We start from the raw sequence: 15,932 nt of genomic DNA on the forward strand, positions 1-15,932 counted from the left end.
CCCCCAGCCATCAGTCCCTGGCGTCTGCCCAGTCACGTGGCACTTCGGTCCTCTTTGGCCTGCTTCCTTCAGGATCCTGATTTAACTCCTCCTGCTTCCTCCTCCCTTCCACCCCCCAGTCCATGTGAACACTACACCATTTTGAGGGAGAGGTGTAAGGGACCGGAGCCTCAGCTTTGCGTCGCCGAGGGACCCTGAACGTCAGTTTTCCCCGTTTGTCAAAGGGGCCCTCGCCCTACGACTGCCTGGATTCTCTACATTGCCTGCTCTTGCGCCGTCTTTTCCTTACTTCCCCTTCCCCCATCTCCATCAGGCTCCAGAGCCCTACCAAGGCCTAATTCCCTTCTGGGCACTGGTGGGAAGGAGCAGGAAAAGAAGGGAGGGGAGACAAAGCCCAGGAGCCCTGATCTGAAATTGGTCTGAAAGAAGCTCCACAAGCAGACAGGGTGAAATGGGCCAGTCTCTGGCATCAGGCAGACTGGGGTTCGAATCCGATTTTGGCTCTGACCAACTGCTAATTTTGAACCCTTCATCTCTCTGGGCCTCAGCTGTTCCTTCTGTGAAACTGGGGTCCCACCGGAGACAAGGGGCGGGAAGAGTCCAGCAGAGGAGCTGACCTTAACTAGGGGGTACGTCCCCAAAGCCCCGTCTGCCGCGCCCCTTTCCCAGCCCAGTAGCGGAGCCTCGCCTCCCAGAGCCCAGTCCCTTCACCGCAGGCTCCTCCTCCACTGACATCAGAGCCGCAGGCGGGCGGGGGGAGCCGGCACGCCCGAGCCAAGCCCCAGGGAGAGAACGGGCGGGCCAGGCGCGTAGTGGCGCGGACGGTGTCCAAAGCTCGGCGCCAGCCACCTCGGGCTTCCTAGCTAGCCCCGCGCGGGGCAGCCGCAGGTACAGCCCGGCAGCAAACCCGCCCTGCGCCCCTGGTGCTGACTAGGGGTGGCGGGACCCTCTGGCTGCTGAATACCCTCCCCCAAGGATGGGAGGAGTGCCGCCGGGTTGGCCTGGACTCTGGATGGGCAGGGCTGGGCCCTTTCCCCTAACCTCTGCCCAAGGCCTAGCAGGTGGTAGGCGACCGGTCGTGAGCTCAGTGGTTAACAGTAATGTGGGAGGGTGTGTGTGTGTTTGTGTTTGTGTGCCTGTGCGCACACACCTGCATTCAACAGAACTTGAATGTGGAAAGACTGGGCATTCGGAGGTGTGGACGTGCTGGGACTCCCTTGGGCTGTGCTGATATTTTACCACAGGCATGTGCATCAGTTATGGGTTGCCCTGTGTTGGTGCGTCGGGGTATCCTTAGGGGTGGGGATGTCTAGGAATCTGTTTTCGTTGCAGATGTGTGTCCAGGTGTTGAGTGTGCTGTTATCTGGCTTAAAGGGTAAAGAGTTGGGAGGATATACTATGTTACAAGTTTGGTAAGGAGTTGGGGTTGTTTGTTTGGTGAACTGCTGTTTCTAGGGTGTTATAGGAGCTGGAGGGTGAAGGGTATGAGTGAAACGGCTGTCTGGTATACAGGCTATGGGTGTGAGTGTCTGTGTGATTCTGTCCAGGTGTGTGCAGACAGATGTTTTGGGATGTGTGAGGGATCTGTGGGAGGGATATTTGGGTGTGAAGATGTCTAGGGGAGGGTGTTTTGGACGTGTGTGTTAATGTCTGGGTGTGCATGGATGATCAGTAGTCAAAGTGTGTGGATGGAGTGTGCTGGATCTGGGGGTAGGTGTTTGGTTCAGGGGTATGGGTGGAGCTTGGTATGGTGTGTCTGGGTGCAGGGGGATATTGTGGAATGTGAGGGTCCTATTTGCCAGGCCTCCAGGTGGGTTTTAAAACTGCTTCTAGAGCTTACCATGTCTCCTTTCCTACCCCTAGGATGGGTGGCCAGGCCCCCCAGGAACAAAGTCCCATCCAAGGAATGGTATCCTACACCAGGGACTCTAGTCAGGGCATCTTTGCCTCAGTCTTCAGCAGAGAAAACAGAAGGAAGGTGCCCTCTCTGAAGTCACACAGCATGTCAGGGTTGTTTTGGCCTCACCCTCTATGAGTCTGGGATGGGATTGAGACTCTTGTGTTCTCTGAATGGGCGGCAGTATGACTGCATATTGGAAGCAGCAGCTGATGGCAGCCCCCTCCAGGGCCTTTGCCCTCAGCAAGCTAAGCTAGGGCCCCAGCTAGGCATCATTTGGGCAACTCTGGACCCAGCCCCTACCCATCACCAACCTCAGTCTCCCTGTTTTCCATCTGATAAATGGGGGGAACTCTTACCCTCTCCTGCTGATAGGGGTCTCACTAGATTGAAGTATGGACTGGATCGGAGTCAGATGAAGTCAGGAGGTGACAGGCTGGGTGGGACCCAGATAGGGAGCTGGGGAGAGGGGGGGTAATAGCAGGTCTAGGGAGCTCCAGCTGTAGCTGCTGTTGCTGTGGTAACAGTGCAGAAGGAGCTATTTAAAAACATGACTGAGATATTGCTGGAAGCCCAGGCTGCCGGAAACCTTATTTCTGAGAGGCTGGGCAGGAGAAAGAGGAGGAGGGGGAGGAGACACCCCAGCAATTTCCAGGGTGGAGCTGGGACATCTCTGGTTCTGGGGACAGTGAGATCCTCTGGAGCTGTGTGCTTCTACAAGCTGCTCTGGAGTATTTTCTGCTGTCCTCCCAGTGGTCAGGGTCCCCCTGGGTTTTTGGATTCGGAGACAGAAACTGGGAAGTGAGCTGAAATAATGAATGACTTTGTTGAATAAGGAATTTTGATGCCACCACGAGGAACTTTCCTCTAGGCATAAAGATTTGCTGAATGAATGTTGGTAAATGAGCAAATGAATGGTGAATGATTGTTTGATGAATGATTTTGTTGAATGAATTAATCAAGGAATGAATAAATGCAGGCTGAATGACTGAATGGGGCCCCCAGGAAGCTTCCACATAGAAGGTAGGGCCTGGGTCCCCACTGAATCCTTTGCTTTCATTCCCTTTCCCAGGAGCCCTGGCTGTGGCCAGGGGGCAGCGGGCCATGCCGGGGGCAGTGGAAAGACCCAGCTGGAAGCAGGCGGAGGACATTAGGGACATTTACAACTTCCGTGATGTTCTGGGAACGTGAGTCTCAGTGCAGGCGAGAAGGGGGAACTGACTGAGCTGGGGGCTGGGGTTGGGAAGATCCTCACTTTTGGGCCTGGTTGGCTGGAGAGGCTGAGTTCAGGTTGGTCATTTGTTTCCTCTGGTCAGTTGATCATTACTTCCCGTTTCCTACAGCCCAGGCTTGCCGTGGCCCAGTCTGACTCCAGCTTTCCACATCTGGCTAACAGTGGGTGGAAGAGAGGCAGTTTTTTTCTTTTTTTTGGTATCATTAATGTACAATTACATGAGCAACATTATGGTTACTAGACTCCCCCCATTATCAAGTCCCCACCACATACTCCATTACAGTCACTGTCCATCAGCGTAGTAAGATGCTATAGAATCACTACTTGTCTTCTCTGTGCTATAATGGAGAGGTAGTTCTTGCCACAGCTCTGGGTTCCTATGAAGAGAATAAAGTAGGGGAGAACAGAAGAGACAGTTTTCCCAACTTGCTGCCAGGAGCTGGGGATTTTGGCCTAGTTTGGGGAACTAAAGCTGGGCATGGCTCTGTTCTCAGTGGTGGGAACCCAGAAATAACTTGAACCTGGTCTCTGTGCCTCAAGTTGATCCCAGACATGTGAGGGAAATAGACCCATGGAAAATGACAACTGTATACTGTGCTCCATTAAGTCAGGAATGAGGACTTTGTAGAGCCCAGAGAGAGTGCTTGGGGGAAGGTTTGCTGGAGAAGGGGGCATCAGAGATGGGTACCGAAGGATTGGTAGGAGTACACTTGTCAGAAGAAGGGCATTACATAAGGGAGTAACAGAAGCAAAGGTACAGAGGCATGCTATGTGTGGAAAGAGGTGAAGAGCTTTACAACCACAGGCTGGGGGTACAGTGGAAGAGGCTGAGAAGACAGAGGAAAGGTCATGGAAGGCCTTGAAAGCCAAGCCTGGACTTTATCCCAAGGGCCACAGGGGGACATTTAAAACTTTTAGGCAGGTCTGCAATTCAGGATGGTCACTCTAGCCACAACATGGAGGGTAAATTGGAAGGAGACAAGACTGGAAATCAGCAACGTGGCTAGCACAGTCACTAGTAATTCTGATGACTGAGATTTCACCATGAGAGAACCTTCCTGAATCAGTGAAATTTAGTGCAAGTGAGTTTTTACTAAGAGCTTGTTGTAAAACATTGCTTCTCAAACTTCAGCAAGCATGCAGATCACCCAAGGATCTTGTTAAAATGCAGATTCTGATTTAATAGGTCTGGATTGGAATCTCAGATTCTGCACTTCTAAAAAGTTCCCAGGTGATGCTGATGGTTCTTCAAGGTTCTAAAGGGTATTAAATAATCCATGACTCAAATTGGTTTTAGCAAAAAAAGGAAAGAATTGTTCATGCATAAATCAAAAAGCCTAGGCCTAACCTTTAGGAATGGCTGGATAGAGGGGCTCACATATTATCAGGAAATTGTCTTTGACCATTTCTCAGCTGATTTCCTTTGTATTAGCTTCATTCTCAAGCAGGCTCTCCTCAAGTGGTGACAAAGATGACGACCATTAGCTCCAGGCTTCCATCCTAGCCAGAGAAAGCCCCTCATTCTCAAAGTGCCAGTAACCTGGTTTTATATCACATGATCAAATTACTATGGCCAGGGGATAGACTACTCTTATTGACCAGGCCTGGGTCATGTGATGGCACCAGGGTTGGATGAGAGCTGGGAGGCTCATCCCTCCTCTTTGGTCCAGAAGTGGTCATGTTACTCAGAGGGAGATGGAGAAGAGGCTGGAAGCTAAGGTTCCAGTTCCCCACCTCAGGAATTCTCTCTCCCTGTAGGGGGGCCTTCTCAGAAGTAATCCTGGCAGAAGATAAGAGGACTCAGAAGCTGGTGGCCATCAAATGCATTGCCAAGAAGGCTCTGGAGGGCAAGGAGGGAAGCATGGAGAATGAGATTGCTGTCCTACACAAGTGCGTGTGCTATAGCCAGTTCTGTCTTGGGCTGACCCTGCCTTGAACCCTCCCATTCTCCTCCTGCCTCTGCTTTGGGAAAATCATTTAACCTCTCGGAGCCTCAAGTTGCTCATTTACAGAATGGGGTAATAATCTCCACTTAGGTTATGGAGCATATTAAAAGTTCTTAATTTCAAGTGCCTGGCACAACAGCTAACATGACAGATGTGACTGAGATGTCACTGCTTATTTACAGTGGTTCGATCTGTTCAGAGATCTAAAGGTCAATTCTTGAACATGGCTTGAACCCACAATTCTCAACGGTGTTACTGCTAGACCTACCTCAAGTTCCCCCTACATGTTAGAGCCACTCAGCAAGTTTAAAAATGCCTATCTGCTGACCACCTGACTAAGTCATCTATGGACTGGTCTATTAATTGCTCATGCTGATGTGAAATCTGCTGCCCTCACTGGAAAACTTATCATCTCTACTTCCAGTTTTTCCCCTGAGCTTTTACCCACCCTAGGCAGGAAAGAAACGGCCATTTCCCCTATTGAGGGTGTGGTGGGGACTGAGGCCCCAGAGAGGGCAAGTGACTTGCCCAAGGTCACATGCAAGTCTGTGGCAGAGCCAGGCTTCCATCAAGCTCATTCACCACCACTGGTTCCCTTGCTGTTTCCTCTGTGCCAAACACTGTGCCAAGATTCCTACTGGCATTTTCTCACGTGGTTCTTACCTCAGCTCCCTGAAGAAAGTACTATTACTGGCTTCATATTATAAATGAAGAAACTGAAGCTTACTATTCAGTGAATATTAGTGAGCACCTACTCTGTACCAGGTCCTGGAGGAACACTGGTAAGCAAGATAAAAGTCCCTGGTCTTGTGGAGCTGATATTGTGGTGAGGAAGGTTGACAAACTTAGGAACATAGAGAAATTTTTAAATCATCTATTTTTAATGATGTGCTATGAGGTGAAAAAACTTGCCCCCCAAATAGAACACAGTAGAGGCAGGTTAGGACCCAGGTCTGTCTGATGCCAGAGCCTAGCATTCACCTCTGTGCTCCCCTATCTTCTATTATATTAGAATAAATCATAAGTTAGCTTTTCCCTTTGGGACCCAGATCCTTAGTCTGTCCTGCCCAGGTGTGCAGGGGCTGATTCCTCAAGGTGAGAGTGGGACTGAGCTATTCTCAGCTCTGAGCCACTGTATTTCTCCTTTCAGGATCAAGCACCCCAACATTGTAGCTCTGGATGACATCTATGAGAGTGGGGGCCACCTCTACCTCATCATGCAGCTGTGAGTGGCCCTGCCTCTGCCCCTTCCTCACACCTCTCCCTGCTGTCCCCACCCTACCTTGCTCTCTTGGCCAGAGTGTCCTATCCCTGGCTGCAGGGTGTCAGGCGGGGAGCTGTTTGACCGCATCGTGGAGAAAGGCTTCTACACGGAGCGGGATGCCAGCCGCCTCATCTTCCAGGTGCTGGATGCTGTCAAGTACCTGCACGACCTGGGCATAGTACACCGGGACCTCAAGGTGGGGTGTGAGGGTGTATGGTGAGCTGGAGCACCCAGGGGTGGGATCTCTGCAAACTCCTGTGTGACCCTGAGTAATATGCATCCCCTTGCTGAGCCTCTGCTTCCCATTTGAAAAATGGACCATATAAACCTTTGAGCTGCCTCTTCCCATTCCAGTTCAGACATTCAAATCGACACAAAGGTCCAGATAACCTCTTATCTTTTCTAATAAATGTCCCCATTTGCTTTATAGAAAACTTGGATGGGACAGAGAAATGCTGAAAAGCCAGAAATCCCTGAAATGCTACTTCTCAAGAGATTATGATGAAGTTCATTTTGTAGTACAGCTTATTCCAATCTAGAAGAATGAGTGAGACAGATCTGGGTTTGAATTCTGGCCCTGCTACTACTCCCTAACTGAAGTTCTCAGGCATGGCACTTTACCTTTCAAGGCATCAGTCTCTTCATCTGTAAAGTGGGATTATTCAGCCTAGTCCAGCAGGATATGGTAAAGATGAGATGAAATCAAGCACTAGCACAGGATATGGCACATAGTAGGTGCTCAACAATCCTTAAGGTCTTCATAGTACTCATCTGAGGTTTACAGATAATTCCCTCACACACATCTGAGGCCTGTCCTTTCTGGAATTTTTAACTTCCTTGAGTTTCTTGTGCCTCCAAACAAGACAGGAGCCGTGAAGCCACACTGACTTTTGGAGGAAGGGCCACTGTTTCCCAGGAGCTGCTTGGGGAGGCAGAAGGTTCTGCCAGCCTCTGGCCATCCCTGACTGTGCTTTCTCCTCTCACCTGCCCTCCAAGCCAGAGAATCTGCTGTATTACAGCCTGGATGAAGACTCCAAGATCATGATTTCTGACTTTGGCCTCTCCAAGATGGAGGACCCCAGCAGTGTGCTCTCCACAGCCTGTGGGACCCCAGGATACGTGGGTATGCAGTGAGTGGGCGGCGCTGTGGGCAGGGGAGGAACCAGGAGTGGCAGGGTAGAGATTTGTCACTACCACGTCCCCTTCCCTCCATAGCTCCTGAGGTCTTGGCTCAGAAGCCCTACAGCAAGGCAGTGGATTGCTGGTCCATTGGGGTCATTGCCTACATCCTGTGAGTGGGGGCTTGGCCATCGTGCCATATGGCTCCAGAAATTCTCCTCTCCCTTTGCTGTCTTCTTCCTGCCATCCATATTTATATCTACCAATTAATAACTAATAGCACTTCATTCAACAGATACTATGTTTCTGGCACAGTGCCAAGCACTGGGGATTTAGCAGACAAGTGTCTGCCATTTAGGAGCAGACACTCTAGGAGAAGAGACAGACAATAAAATAAATAAAGCTATAAAATGCTGGGTGATAAAAAAATTACTATGAAGAAAAATCCAGCAGGGCAAGGAGATGGGGATGGATGCCATTTTAGATAAGGAGGTCAGAGGAGGCCTCTCTGAGGAGGTGATATTTGAGTAACATCCTGAATGAAGTGAGGGAGCCAGACATTCAAGGTGTGGGGGAAGAATGGTTTAGGCAGAGGGGACAGCAAGTACAAAGGTCCTGAGGAAGGGAAGATGGTGGCATGTTAAAAAGCAGAAAGGCTAGTGTAGCTGGACAGTGAGCAAAGCAGAGAGGGGTAATTTCCCTCCCTGACCCTACAGAGTGCCTCCAAAGCTCCATCCTGGAGCCAGTGGTTGCACTGAAAGTTTCTCCCTGCCCAGGCTCTGCGGTTATCCACCCTTCTACGACGAGAATGATGCCAAACTCTTTGAACAGATTTTGAAGGCCGAGTACGAGTTTGACTCTCCTTACTGGGACGACATCTCTGACTCTGGTATTGCGGGCTTTGCCTTCTTCCCCTGGGCTCTACCTCAGGTGCCATCCTCACTTGCTTTGGCGATCTCCTCACTGCCTTCCTTCAGTCAGATTCCCCAGCCCCAGACTAAGAGCTGTTTTTGAGACCAGACCCCACATCCTAGGTGCTTCTCTCTGCTTGGCCCCTGAAATGACAAACTCACAGGCATTCATTCATTCATTCGGCCTCCAAACATAGTATTTTTCAAAATATGTCCCCTGCTGACTTCCTAATGCCTAAACCACCACCATAAAACTTTTCATCTGTCCTTTTGTGCCTATTAAGAGGCAAACCTGAGAAGCCATTATTAATCATTTACATATCAGTGTGAGTAGTGAATAGAATTGGTTCTAAGAACAAGTTTTTCTTAAGGAGAAAAAGAAAGAGCTGGAAGGCTGGGATGGGTGGGGGTGCTTAGAGAAACAGTTTGGGTGTGGTGAGGTGGTACATGGACAGATCTGGCCTTTTATCTTGCTTGGATGCCAGGACAGACATGAGAGGGTAGTCTGTTTTAGGGGTGTCCACAGGCACTGCCATGCCATTTGTTTTTGTTTTTTGTTTTCATGCCATTTGTTTTTGCTCTTGTGTTGGGGGTTCAGCTAAGGACTTTATCCGGCACTTGATGGAGAAGGATCCAGAGAAGAGGTTCACCTGTGAGCAGGCCTTGCAGCACCCATGGTGAGAGTTCCCACAAGCTGTGGGCTGGGGTGGAGTCTGGGTTCCCCAAGCCTGCTTCTACTTTCACAGACAACATTCCACATATGCCCACCCCAGGATTGCAGGAGATACGGCTCTAGATAAGAATATTCACCAGTCGGTGAGTGAGCAAATCAAGAAGAACTTTGCCAAGAGCAAGTGGAAGGTAAGCCCACATCCCCAGTCCTGGGTCCCAACCTCCCCAGGACTCCTCCCCACCCGCATCCAGGCCTCAGCTTGCACAGCGCCTAGGACAAAGTTGGGCACACAGAAAGTGCTCGGGGATGCTTACTGAAGAAACCTCATTCATTCAGTGCTCCCTGATACCTAGTCTCCGTCACTGAGGGTCCCTGACCTCCAAGTCTAGAAGGAAACCTGTGTATAATTTTTAAGGAGACATGTAATCCAACCTACTACAGGGTCCTAGGAGGGGCAGAAAGGTGGTGATGGCCTGACAAACATAACAGCTGAATAGGAATTAGCCAAGCACAGTACAATAATGTCTGAGGCAGAGAGAACCAGAGTGCAAAGAGCCAGGGGCAAGAGTGTAGTCATTCAAGGAAGTGCAAGTGCTATGCCTGGGTGGACTGCAGGGACTGGGGGGTAATAGGGGCTAAGGGGCTGAGAGGCAGGAGCCCAGGCTGGAGAAGCAGGTAGGGGTTAGGCCACTGAGAGCCTTGAGTGCCACAGTAGAGCACAGACTTGATCTTAAGGATGCTGAGGAGTCCCAGAAGGATTTCAGCAGGAATCTGCCCTTTAGAAAGGGCTCTCAGGATGTAGAGAGAAGCACTGAATGAAGACTGGAGATCCCTTAGGAGGCTGTGACAGAGCTGCAGGGAGGAGACAGTGAGAGCTTGGGCCAGAGTAGTGGCAACAGGAAGAGAGAACAGTGGTAGGTCGTTCAGGAGGTAGAATTGGCAAGAAGTCATAGTAGAATGAATATCGGCGGGGAGAGATATCAAGGGGCTGACCCAAGATTCTGGTTGGGGACAAGGTAGACAGTGGCACTGTCATTGAGATGGAGATCCCAGGAGCAGAAACTCATTTTGGGGGGAAGATTTTGGTTTTGAACATTGTGAATTTGAGGTGTATGTGGGACATCTCAGTGGATTTCTTGAGTAGAGAATGATACACATTTGGGCAAATTCCATAATTTCTTTGTGCCTCAGTTTTCTCCTTTGACAGTGGTGATGCTAATAGTGTCCACCTCAAAGACTTTGGTGAAGATTAGATGAATTACTATGTAAAGTGCTTAGAACAGTGCCTGATGCATAATGTTATACTACGTATTTGCTATTACATGAATATGTATTAGTTATATATATATAAAGTGATGTCTTTATATATAGTTTATATATGTATGTATATGTGTGTATAAATATGTAACATGGCTGAATGTAATTTAATAAAGCCTTGTAGGGGTTTTTGGGGGTTGGTTCGGGGATCAACCAATAATATCTGAATGAAAATAACAACCATTGTAAGAATCCTATCACCAGATGCTGTCCTATGATCTCCTACTCTGAAAAGTCCCTTCTTCCCACTCTCTCCACAGCAAGCCTTCAATGCCACGGCCGTGGTACGGCACATGAGGAAGCTACAGCTGGGCACCAGCCAGGAGGGGCAAGGACAGACAGCGAGCCATGGGGAGCTGCTGACATCAGCAGCTGGGGGTGAGGAACAGAGCTCTGGGGAAGACCGTGCATGCCCCACACTGGAGTGGAGGGTCTGCTCCTACAGCCAACTCTGTTCTTTCCATGTAGGGCCAGCAGCTGGCTGCTGCTGTCGAGACTGCTGTGTGGAGCCGGGCCCAGAACTGTCCCCACCACTGCACCCCCAACTCTAGATCTAGACCCTGGGTCCAGGGTCAGGATCCCTTGTACGGGAAGCTTTGGGGACCGTCTGGTTCCCTTCCCTCCCTGAACTGGGGAGTTATCCTGCCCCAACCCCTCCCCAACCCACCCTACCCCTCTTCCACTGCATTTTCCATACAAATGTTTCTATTTTATTGTTCCTTCTTGTAATAAAGTGAAGAAGATAAAACAACATGCAGCTCTGTCTCTCCAGATAACCCCCACCTCATATTGTTGTGCAAACTGCTTGACTTGAGGGGGCCTGACCCCTGAGGTAACTGAAGGAAGCCTCCATTCCAACACAGAACTGGATGGAGGAGAGAACTGGGGAATGGAGGAGAAAGGTATTTGGGGAATCCCTTTGTCCAGTACCCCCTGCCTAAACCTCCGGCTCTGTGGATCTCTTTCTGCACTTTGCTGGTGGCTCCTGAGGCTGGTGGGTTTGGCGCAGGTCAGCACTGAACAGCACCTAGGGGCAGCAGGGAGGAGTCAGTGTGAGAAGAGGGTAAGCTGGGGCTGGTGGCCCTGTGGGGAGGTAGAGTCCATGGCGAGCAGGGTCAGGGCAATGAGAGTCCACTGCAGTCAGGGCTCAGGGGGGATGGAGAGTCCTCTAGGCGCTGGGAGAGAGACAGTGATGGTGGAAAGGTCCACTGGGTCAGGGCTGAGGGAGAAATCCTAAGGGGTCTGGACTGAAGGAGGAGCGGAATCCTAAGTACTCACTGCTTGGGCCCAGCCAGCATAAGGTCCCCATAGGTTCCGGAAAAAGTTTCCTAAACCAGAAGCAGTGAAATGAAATTAATATGACTTCCCTGCTCTCCATTCACAGGGTGGCGTTTTAGGGAGAGGTGTGAGATGTTGCTACCACCTTGGCTCATTGCCAGCCCCAGTATCCCACCCTCTCTCTTTACCTAGTTCCTTGTTGGCCTGGGGGCTTGGACCCTTGGCCTGGGTTGTGGTGGGGTGCCAGCCATAGTCACGTTGAGCAATCTGCCACATGTGGACGTCCACAGGCACGGCCTGGGTCTTGTCTAGGGCCATCAAACAGATGCAGTCTGCCACCTTTGACAGAGATAGAGCCACAGAGGAGAAATGGCACGTCCAGCAAACACCCTGCTTCTAGCCCCAAAGCCATCTGCCAGCTGCTGCTTCCTCCACTCTGAGGTTGTTACTCTTATTCTATATTCTCAATCATTCAGTATACACAATGTATTAACGATTTAAAAAATATATGTGATGAGAGTGCTTACTGCATGAAAATCTATGTGGGCCAGATTTTCATCATAACTTGGGAAGAAGGTAGTATTATATCTGTTTTGCAGACATGAAAACTGACATTCTAAAAGCTGAAGGGACCGGCCACGGTTTCATGGCTAGGAAACGGCAGAGCCAAGATTTAATGTTAGGCTGGAGATCGGTGCCCATTAGAAAAAGTTCTTTAAACAAAAATTCATTGTTTAAACTACAGAGAAGTATAAAGAAAACAATAAATGCCACATTCTCAATCATCTTACTGCTAGCTAACCCTGTTGAACATTAGACAAAAAGTCTTTTAAGTACGTATGATTTCAAGAGAAGAACAAAATAAAAATAGAAACATCTTTCTATTTATCTTAACAGGTACTAAGTATAACGTTTCCTGATTCCTTCTAGAAAATTTTACATACACATAGTAGCGTATACATGCGTCTGAACAAATGGCTTCTAAAAATGCCTTCAAAGGGCAATGTCTTTTATACCCTTTTTACACTTTGCATTGTCTCTAATAAAATACCTGCTTATATCTTTTCTCCTTCCTGCTCTGCCTCTGGAAGCCAATCCTGCACCTAGCTCTCAGGCCTGCCTTGTCCCCTACTCTGCTATTCTGCATGGGTGGTGAGGGCAGCTCCTGTCTCTCTTGGGCCTTACCTTGGTGCCCACCCCAGGCAGGGTGCAGAGGGCCCTGTGGGCTTCCTCATAGGGTGCCTTGCTCAGCTGCTGCAGCCAGGGAAGCCCACCGTTTTCTTCCAGGATGGCTCGGGCACTGGCACTCACATAGCGGGCACGGTACCCCAGGCCCAACTTCCTGAGCTGAGCCTCCACCTCCGGTCCTGTGGGGGGGTAGGAAGGGGAGCAGGGTCAGGCATCCTCAAATCTTTCCTGTCCTCAGACTAGTATATGTGCTCTCCATCCCCACTGGAATGCTTTTCTTTAACAACCCGCTCCCACTTCACCACTCCCTGGGAGACCCCAGGACACTTGCATGTGCAAAGCTTGGGTTCTATCCCTCTACAATGTTTTCTGAGTACCTACTATGGGTGTTGGGCACTGAAGAAGGGACTGAGAAGGACTTGCTGTCCTGAGGAACTCCCCAGTTGAGTTCTTGAACTTTTCCAAAAGCCATTCACACCCATGATCTAAAATAATAATCATAACAACAATGGTAGCTTCTATTATCAAGTGCTGGAGACCAGGGTAAAACTGAATAGACCCTGAAAGCTACTGGAGGGCCTCTGGGCAGGGACCCAGTTACTCACCAGCTAGGGCCTGCAAACTGGGGAAGCCATGATAGGTGATGTCATCAAGCTGGATGAGCCGAGGTCCAAAAGCCTGGCAGAGCCGTTCCACCATGCTAGTGATTCGGGCAATATTGTTGTTGGAGGAACAGATGAAGGAGAAAAGGCACTCAATGGGGTCCTGTCGCAGGAGTCGTACACCTGGGGACAAAAAAGGAGGGAGAGAGGAATAGCACCTGCTGTCGGAGTGTCCTCCTCCTATGCCCTCCGATTCTAGGCACTAAGGCTCAGAGGGGGTCCCAGGGGATGAGGGACAGTGTTGATAGAGACAGCCATTTTAGAACTCTCATTCCTTAAAAGCATCTGTGAGGTCTGCATTATCACCCCATTCTACAGATAAAGGAGCCACAAAGTAAGCACTATGAGGGTGGGGATTTGTGTTCTTTCTGTTCACTGCTGTATCCCTAAGTCACTTAGCTGATGCTCTGCAAATATTTACAGGATGAATGACAGACACCACCAGCTCCAAGTCACACAGCCAGGATTTAGCTCAGTATCTTTGTCACTCCACTACAGTGATCAGCAGGACAATAATAGTAGTAGTAACAATGACTATGTGTCAGGTGCTATTCAAAGCCCAGGAGCCCAGGCTGGAGAAGCAGGTAGGGGTTAGGCCACTGAGAGCCTTGAGTGCCACAGTAGAGCACTTGATCTTGAGGATGCTGAGGAGTCCCAGAAGGACTATTCCTCATAAGATCCTATGAGGGAGATATAACCCCTATTGTACAGATGGTGAAACTGAGTAACTTAACCAAATTACAAGAAGCCCAATCCCTGCCACAGGCGCTGCACTCACCTTGGAATTTCTGAGCCACCTCTTGGAAGTGGGGGTCCACAGAACTCCAGTGTTGGTACAGTTGAGCCAGGCTGACATCCAGCTGGAAGTACTGGCACACAGCCTTTAGCTCTTCTAGTGTGGGCCTGCCAATCCGGGCCTTGTCCGCTCGGTACACAGTGCAGCAGAGCTGCTCCTCAGTCTGGGTCAGTGTCCATACCTGGTCTGCCAGGATGCCACTCCAGTGCGCAGGGCTTTGCTCCCTCCACCTGAGCCCCCAAGCACATGGCAGCCCTAGTATTCAGTTTCCCTTCTTGCACCTTCTGGGGGCCTCCCATCCTACAACCTACTCCACATACAACACTTACTTACAAATTGCAAAGTAAAAGTGCTTTCTTTTACATCAATTTTATCACTTGATCCTCACAACTACATTGCCCAGGCTTATTAACCCTACTTTATAAAGGAGGTAACTGGCTCGCCACCCGTGCCTCAGTTGCCTCTTTTGTACCCTAAGGTTTCTTCTTTCACCCCCAACATCCTTTGCGCCACAGGCCTGCAGTGCTGAGGAGCCAGGAGCCAGGGTCACTCACCGGAAGGACTGTCCAGAAGCCAGAACCAGGTCCAGGCACAGCTCAGCGCGTGGACAGGGGATGGAGGCAAACAGGGCTGGCACGGAGGTTAGAGTACGATGCCCCATTCTACCCAGCAGAAAGGAACAGACTAATGTTTTCACATCCGGCTGCGCCCACAACGTCCTTGCCCACTCAGAACCAGACCTACCTGCCGCCAAAGACCGAGTACACACGGACCACGCCCTTAAGGCGGTGCCCTCCAAGTCCTGGCCTCTTCGTGTTTAAGATACTCCCAGTAGTATTTAATTGCTACCCTCTCCGTAAGTCGCGCCCACTGCAGTCTGCCAAGGCCCCACCACCCGCCACCCGCCACCCGCCACCTAGCCTCCTTACGAATCTTCTCCTGCCCGACACGGCCACCCGGTGCGTCCGAGACCTCTGCGTTGCGGCCCATTGGGGAAGCGCGCGCCAGAGAACACTTCCGGCTTCTCCGGGCCCTGACCTCGCTCTCACCGGATGTAATACTCCAGCCCAGTTTATTGAATCGAGTAGCCAATGAGGACAGTGGGTGTTGGCGAATGGGCGGGCTTCCCTGAGGCGCCACAGCGGATGGCGCGCGCTGGGCTGGCTGCCCGCTCGGCTCGCTTCCCGCCTTTAGCGTTCTCCTGCGTTGTCCGCGCTCGGCAAACCAGGGTGTCCAATGCCCGCGGACGCAAAGCAGAGTGCGCCCTCAGGCCCCAATACTCACTGCCTGAACTCAGAGCGCTGGGATTCCTCAGGGCCCGCCCGTCCTCAGAACCAAATCCTATCCCGTCTTCCTGAGGACCGCTCTCCACTGAGAGCCTCTCCACAGTCTGTATTCACCCTCAAGTCCGCCTCCCGGGAGCACCCTCTTCACCGAGAATCGGACCCGAACACAGCCCTTCCGTGTCCCCGTGAGGTGTCTCCACAGCGTCCAGAGGATTCGGCCTTCGCGCTCGTCCGCTGAGCTGCCCGCCCTCCACGGCCTTCTCACAGCCTCGCCTTCGCCGTCACAGGCGTCCTCATAGACTTCGCTCTATCAGGGTGCCGGTGTCCTGGGATTGTCCCGCCTTGGCCGCAGACCGCCAGC

At 50.8% G+C, this 15,932-nt stretch overlaps 2 protein-coding genes across 9 annotated transcripts; one reads left to right on the forward strand and one right to left on the reverse strand.

Annotated features, from left to right (window-relative positions):
- Positions 1–739: 739 nt before the first annotated feature.
- Positions 740–11,114, forward strand: CAMK1 (calcium/calmodulin dependent protein kinase I). Of its 4 annotated transcripts, none has more exons than XM_057506920.1 (12): positions 740–888; positions 2,970–3,084; positions 4,890–5,021; positions 6,228–6,302; positions 6,399–6,537; positions 7,338–7,464; positions 7,557–7,632; positions 8,237–8,347; positions 8,959–9,048; positions 9,145–9,232; positions 10,622–10,739; positions 10,830–11,114. In XM_057506920.1, the coding sequence occupies exons 2-12, from the start codon at positions 3,002–3,004 to the stop codon at positions 10,910–10,912; spliced, it is 1,122 nt and encodes a 373-aa protein (XP_057362903.1). In that variant the 5' UTR covers positions 740–888; positions 2,970–3,001; the 3' UTR covers positions 10,913–11,114. The 4 variants fall into 4 exon arrangements, with proteins under 4 accessions (XP_057362903.1, XP_057362900.1, XP_057362897.1 ...); XM_057506917.1 differs by lacking the exon at positions 740–888 and adding an exon at positions 956–1,064 and having other exon boundaries at positions 6,399–6,480; XM_057506914.1 differs by lacking the exon at positions 740–888 and adding an exon at positions 960–1,064.
- Positions 11,049–15,353, reverse strand: OGG1 (8-oxoguanine DNA glycosylase). Of its 5 annotated transcripts, none has more exons than XM_036878483.2 (9): positions 15,215–15,352; positions 14,840–14,947; positions 14,268–14,515; positions 13,433–13,612; positions 13,205–13,312; positions 12,825–13,006; positions 11,828–11,978; positions 11,640–11,689; positions 11,049–11,388 (listed from the first exon to the last, which is right to left on the reverse strand). In XM_036878483.2, exons 2-9 carry the CDS (start codon positions 14,944–14,946, stop codon positions 11,299–11,301), a joined length of 1,116 nt encoding a protein of 371 aa, XP_036734378.2. In that variant the 5' UTR covers position 14,947; positions 15,215–15,352; the 3' UTR covers positions 11,049–11,298. The 5 variants fall into 5 exon arrangements, 4 of the variants coding, with proteins under 4 accessions (XP_036734378.2, XP_036734381.2, XP_036734382.2 ...); XM_036878486.2 differs by lacking the exon at positions 15,215–15,352 and adding an exon at positions 15,030–15,172; XM_036878487.2 differs by lacking the exon at positions 13,205–13,312.
- Positions 15,354–15,932: the final 579 nt, after the last annotated feature.

The sequence above is a fragment of the Manis pentadactyla genome, chromosome 1 (assembly GCF_030020395.1).
Source record: "Manis pentadactyla isolate mManPen7 chromosome 1, mManPen7.hap1, whole genome shotgun sequence".
Lineage (NCBI taxonomy): Eukaryota > Metazoa > Chordata > Mammalia > Pholidota > Manidae > Manis > Manis pentadactyla.